We start from the raw sequence: 5,828 nt of genomic DNA on the forward strand, positions 1-5,828 counted from the left end.
AAGCCAGTGAGTACTTTGAAAGTACTCGCAAGACAGTTCGGACGTAAGATATAACAAATGCATGCATGGATGCGTCATGATTAATTCACCAAATGTACATTCAAATTATCATAACAAGGTAAGTAAAAGGGAAACGGCGGCAGTCCGCCTGAAATCCCAACAGAACATAAATAATTACCGATCGGGGTCTGAAGCGACGCCTCGAAAGGTGAACAAATAAATATAAAGAAAAAGATGCCACAGTCGGGCGTCTTAGCGACACCACATAAAGGGCTTAAAAAGAAATACCTCAGTCGGACGTCGGGGCGACGTCACAGGAAGGGCTTGAAAAGAAATGCCACAGTCGGACGTCGGGGCGACATCACAGAAAGGGCTTGAAAAGAAATGCCACAGTCGGACGTCGGGGTGACATCACAGAAAGGGCTTGAAAAGAAATGCCACAGTCGGACGTCGGGGCGACATCACAGAAAGGGCTTGAAAAGAAATGCCACAGTCGGACGTCGGGGCGACATCACAGAAAGGGCTTGAAAAGAAATGCCACAGTCGGACGTCGGGGCGACATCACAGAAAGGGCTTGAAAAGAAATGCCACAGTCGGACGTCGGGGCGACATCACAGAAAGGGCTTGAAAAGAAATGCCACAGTCGGACGTCGGGGCGACATCACAGAAAGGGCTTTTATGGACAGATAAATAATAATCATAATAAACTTTTAATTCATAAGAATAAATGGGTTAGTCCATCCACAGGAATATCATTTAACCGGAATTAGCACTCATGCGAAACACCGGAGTCTCTGTCATCAACACTGTCATTGTTAGGACAAGATAATACGAATTTGGACATGGAATAGATGACTTGGAGGGATATATGACTCTGCAGAGTTTGTACAAAATTATTCCCACAGCCAACGGATTTCCGTAGTCACGAAGGACTAGTTCCGTTTACGGTATTTCGGAAGAAAACACAGCTAACCAGTACACACCCATCATACCTCTCGATGCTAGGAATCACCCTAGACATCGTCCAAGAAAAACTTTTGAGACGGGGAGATCACAATCTCGAATAGCATGGGATCAAATTTATATACGCGCGCTCTAAGGGGTGCCCCCCTCTCGGTCCCAACCGGAAACACCCATGCCCCCTGACCGGATGACTGGCTTTAATCCAGGGCCATGGAACCATCATCACGGCCTCTCCTTTTGGTGTGTACCAGAAAAGCGGTTTGCAACTTACTAAACCATATTCCTTGCGGAAAACATGTGGTAGTACAGGGAAGGAAATGAAAGGAACTGGACTGATACGGTTTGACACTGAAGTCACATAGTCCGGCATGAGACTGGCATGCTACAACACTGCCATCTCACCCATCCTCATGCCAACACATGGCCATTCATACTCACATCCATCCACTTATGGATCATCGAACTCACTTACCTCATTATCGCATAAAATGACATTCATCGATATGCTTATCAACATGCCATGAAACTAACTAAATGCAAAACATGCCAAGACACTCATCATATCAAAAGTTCAAACATGCTTGCCTGGTTCAGAGTAGTCGGAGCCTAGCTCGGTGAAGTTCACGGCTCCGTCACCTCCTTCGGTATCTACGGTATAAAGAAAATATATGCGCTATCGTGAATACCAAGGAGTGCACAGAAAGTATACCAAATATTTTCCAAATAAATCTGATAAAAAACTAGACAAAATTTTAAAGAGAACAGAAAAAGAATCAACCAAAAATACCTTTCTGTTTAAAAGTTATAAAGGTTTTTGTCCAGGGACTCATCTGTAATGAAACAGAAGTTTTCTAGGGGCTAGTTTATAAAAACAGAAAGCGCTTCGGTAGCGACTACGCCAGCCCAGAGGAAAGACGTATTTGCCCGAAGGCGCTTCCAGAAAACGGTTCGATAGAAAGGGCAGAGAGGCTGACGGTGGGGTCCCACTCGTCAGGTTCAAATGTTCAAACGGGGCGGCAGAGTTCGCCGGTGCCCGAGAGCCGCGGTGGTCGCCGGCGGCGATCCACGGCGAGGCAGAGAGATCGGAGGGTACCTCCGTGCTCAGGGCACCCTTCCGCGTCGGTTGATGGTGGTGGAGGCGGTCGGCGAGCACCACGTCGACGGCGAGCTTTGCTCCGGCGGACGGCGGCTCGGGTGGTCGAGGGGCTCGTCGGAGAGAGCTGCAAGGGTTAAATTGAAGAGGGGGTTAGGCTCCTGGTAGCTAGAGAGGGTAACGAACGGGGTTTGGGCGCCGGAGACGGCCTCACCGGAGCGAATCGAGGTGGCGGCCGAGGCGGATCGGGGCGGCCGGAGCTGGGGGAGGAGACCTCCTCGAGGTCCTCCGAGTGGCCTGGCGTGGCGCTGGTGCGGAGTGGGGATGAGGCGTGCACGAGGTTGAGCTCGGGGGCCCTTTTTATAGGCGGCCCGAGGCGGTTGCCGTGAACGGGGTCTCCGGCGAGCGATTACGGCGGCGCAGTGCTCGGTCGGGGGTGATTAGGGAGTCGAGCGCCGTCGTGGGAGGCTACTGGGTCCGTTTTGGTGCTAATCGAGCTGGAGATTGGTGCTTAGGAGGGAGTTCGACAGAACGGGGCGGCGCGGGCCCGTCGGCGGCAGGGAGCGCGTCCTGTGCTTGCCGGTCGCGGTGGCGGTGCACGGGCGTGCGCTGGCGTGCATGAGGCCACGCGGAGAGCCAGGGAGCGCTGGGCGGCGCGGAACGGCGTTGAGCCGCCGTTCTTGCCCCCTGACGGCTGTAACGGGGTCTCGGCCGCCGCAAGACACGCCGGCGCGGGCGGCCAGGGGCGCCACCGACGCCGGGAAGACGCCAAGCGCGCGTGCGGGGGGTGCTGGCCAGGGAGAAAGAGCCGCGTGCAACGCGCCAAGTGCACTGTGGCCGCGTGACTGAAACTCTGTCGAAGATCAACACTAAACTCTGAATGTTTCTGAATTTTGAACAGCAGCAGTGCTTGCAAGGTGTTCGACAGAATGAAATTGGCCTCTGGTGATTTTTCCTTGAGCTGATACTTGGTGGAGTGGCTTCTCATTGCTCAAATAGGTTGCCTGAATTTTGGTGGAATTTTTGGGGGAGTGTAGATATGAATTTCATCAAATTTGGCAAATCTGGTCCAAACTTGCAGAGGCTGAATTTTGAAAATTTTGAAAAGAGAAGGAGTGGATCAAGATGGTTCTGAGTTGTGGGTACAAAGGACTATCCAGGGGAGTTGGTGTGAGGTCAAAACTCAAATGAAAAAGAGTACTTTCTTTGAAAATCACTAAGGCTCCAAATAATTTTCAGAATTGATTTGAGAGGGAAAATAATTAGAATAAAATCCAAAACTTGTTTGGATTAGTTGGGACAGAGAACTTGGGTTGATCACAAGGTGTAGGGGAGGTTTTGGAGAGGTTTTATCACATGGGCAAGAATGCCAAGTCAAGGATGGTTTCAAGATATGGAAATCCCAAATTTTCATATAGCTTTATTTTAAAAGAAAAAATAATTTAAACTCAAAAATTAAATTTGAGAGAACCAAGAGAGAAGAAGTTTCAAAAGATCAAACACCAAGGTTTGAAGAAAAATAAAATCCTTGCCAAGGCAAAGGAAGTTTTTTAAGTGGAGGGTTTTTTCTCAAGAAAAAAAAATTTAATAGCCTCTCCTCAAAAACCACAAAGTTTTTGATAAAAACCAAATAAAAATTTTAGAGTGTCACACCTCCCGTCCCTGCGCGCGCCCCCGAGGCAAACCCTAGATCGCCAGCGTGGCGGTCTGGTGGCCGTCTTCACAAAGGGAAAGGAGGAGGGGAGCCCAAGAACAAACATTTCTCCCGAGGGCACCAAACCCTACCAATCTGCCGTATATTACCCCAGAATTCCTCCCCCATTGCTCCCCGGAGCCGAGCACGCTGCCAGAGCGGAGCAATGCCGAGGAAACTCATCAATGCCGTCCTCTTCACGGTCCTGGGCATCATAGTCGCGATCTTCCTCTGCTACTCCATCCGCTGCTACCGATGTCGCCGCCGCTGCGGCTGTGCGGTGCTGCCCTCGCATGGGGCCAGGGCCGACCGCTTCCAGGCGGGCGGATCCAGCGCCTACGGCACCGGCGTCGGGGAGGAGCTGCTCACGTTCCCCGGCGGTGATGGGCTCACCATGGCCGCCATCCTAGAGGCGCCCAGCGAGGTGGTCGCCAAGTCGGCGCACAGCACGTTGTACCGTGCCAGGCTCAGCTCCGGCGAGGCCGTGTCCCTGCTCCGGTTCCTCCGGCCCGTCTGCTCCGCGGGCGCCGAGGAGGCCGCGGCCGCCGCGCGGCTGCTCGGCGCCGTGCAGCACCCGAATCTCGTGCCGATCCGCGCGCTCTACTTACGTTGCTCGTGCACCCCTTCTACGCCGCCGGCTTGCTCCGCCGCTTCTTGCAAGGTTTGCCCTTTACTTACGTTGCTCCATAGCGTGCAATTACTTCCACTGCTTTGCGTTCGAGCCAAGTTTACCTTGAGTAAGACTAATCATGCCAAATAATCCGTCATAATGAGCTGAAACTGTAGTAAATTTGCTGATTTATGTGCCATCATAATTAGCTCTGCTTCGTCTCTGGTTTCCTAGGAAATTAACTGATTATCCTCTCTGTTTGATTTGATCGATTATTCTGCTCATCTGATTCAGATTTACCACGAACGTGTACTTCCAATAATGCTGCAAAGATTGAGCAACAGCCTTGTAGAGTGATTTTTGTTACTTTTAGCCATGTGTCTTCACTGCTACACTTTGTACTTTGGTCGCGAAGTTTACCAGACCACGGGACAGCTCAGTAGTCAATAGTTGGAGTAGTTGGCTGGGACACTTTGCTTAGCAATCTGTTTAGTGTGTGTTTAGCTTTCAGTTTTTGCTTGTACTTCACAGAGTGGAAGATCGTAAGAAAACATTGGATGATATTTAACAATTATTCTTACAAGTAAACCTGAGCAGTATTTGATGATATATTGTGAGTCACTGAAAATGTATACTGTCTTTTCTTCAGGATATGGATGACTATCTGAAGGGATGCAGGTTTCTTCCCAAACTTAAGAATGAGATACCTGTAGCATATGTAGACATAGAGAATGCCGTTCTAGGAGAGCTTAGGTAATGTCAAGTGCACATAGTATGATCTTAGGTGTTTATCTTAGATAATAGGGTTATTCCAAGAAAACCGTGTAATGCACCATGAGAAGAGTATGATGTGCCATGCCCAATAAATTAGTTAAATCTGTGCATGTTAGTAGAAAAGAGTAGAGAATGATGTGATACATGTGAATGACACAGGGTTTGGTTCAGCTCTCGGTAATTTAAGTTTCTGTATAAATTTGGTGCTATCTATACCTATTTCTCGACATAGGTAGACAAATTTGGTGTTGTTCAAAGAAAGGTAGATAATTTTTAGTATGAAGTGTAAACCCAGATACCATATTTAGTATGAAGTGTAGATAATTTGGTGTTTTTCTCAATCACATCTTGATTCAGAAAAACCATATTGCACAATTATGCTATTTTCTGACATGAGAAGAACACCCCGGCACATAACTAGTCTGTAGACACGTGCCATGGAAATTCTGACATTTTCTTGGGTTAAAGAAACATATTCTTTTATTCACAAGTTGGAACAACATAAATGAAGTGGGTTTATGAATTTGAGATGATTCTCACTAGCTTTGGTAACTTAGAGATATTTAGCATTCTTAACGAACCCCTAGCATCTTCTTTGAGTTAGTAATGTTATTACATACGTCTATACTGTTGATGGTTACTATTGTTAGTTATGCACTTGAGTGCTGGGTCTGTAGGATCATAAGATCATCAAC

General features: G+C 48.5%; 1 protein-coding gene across 1 annotated transcript; it reads left to right on the forward strand.

Annotated features, from left to right (window-relative positions):
- The first annotated feature begins 3,734 nt into the window (after positions 1 to 3,734).
- Positions 3,735 to 5,210, forward strand: LOC123133542 (probable inactive receptor kinase At2g26730). Its single transcript, XM_044553015.1, has 2 exons — positions 3,735 to 4,410; positions 5,009 to 5,210. The coding sequence occupies exons 1-2, from the start codon at positions 3,916 to 3,918 to the stop codon at positions 5,114 to 5,116; spliced, it is 603 nt and encodes a 200-aa protein (XP_044408950.1). The 5' UTR covers positions 3,735 to 3,915; the 3' UTR covers positions 5,117 to 5,210.
- The last annotated feature ends 618 nt before the right edge of the window (positions 5,211 to 5,828 follow it).

The sequence above is a fragment of the Triticum aestivum genome, chromosome 6B, assembly GCF_018294505.1.
Source record: "Triticum aestivum cultivar Chinese Spring chromosome 6B, IWGSC CS RefSeq v2.1, whole genome shotgun sequence".
Taxonomy (NCBI): domain Eukaryota; kingdom Viridiplantae; phylum Streptophyta; class Magnoliopsida; order Poales; family Poaceae; genus Triticum; species Triticum aestivum.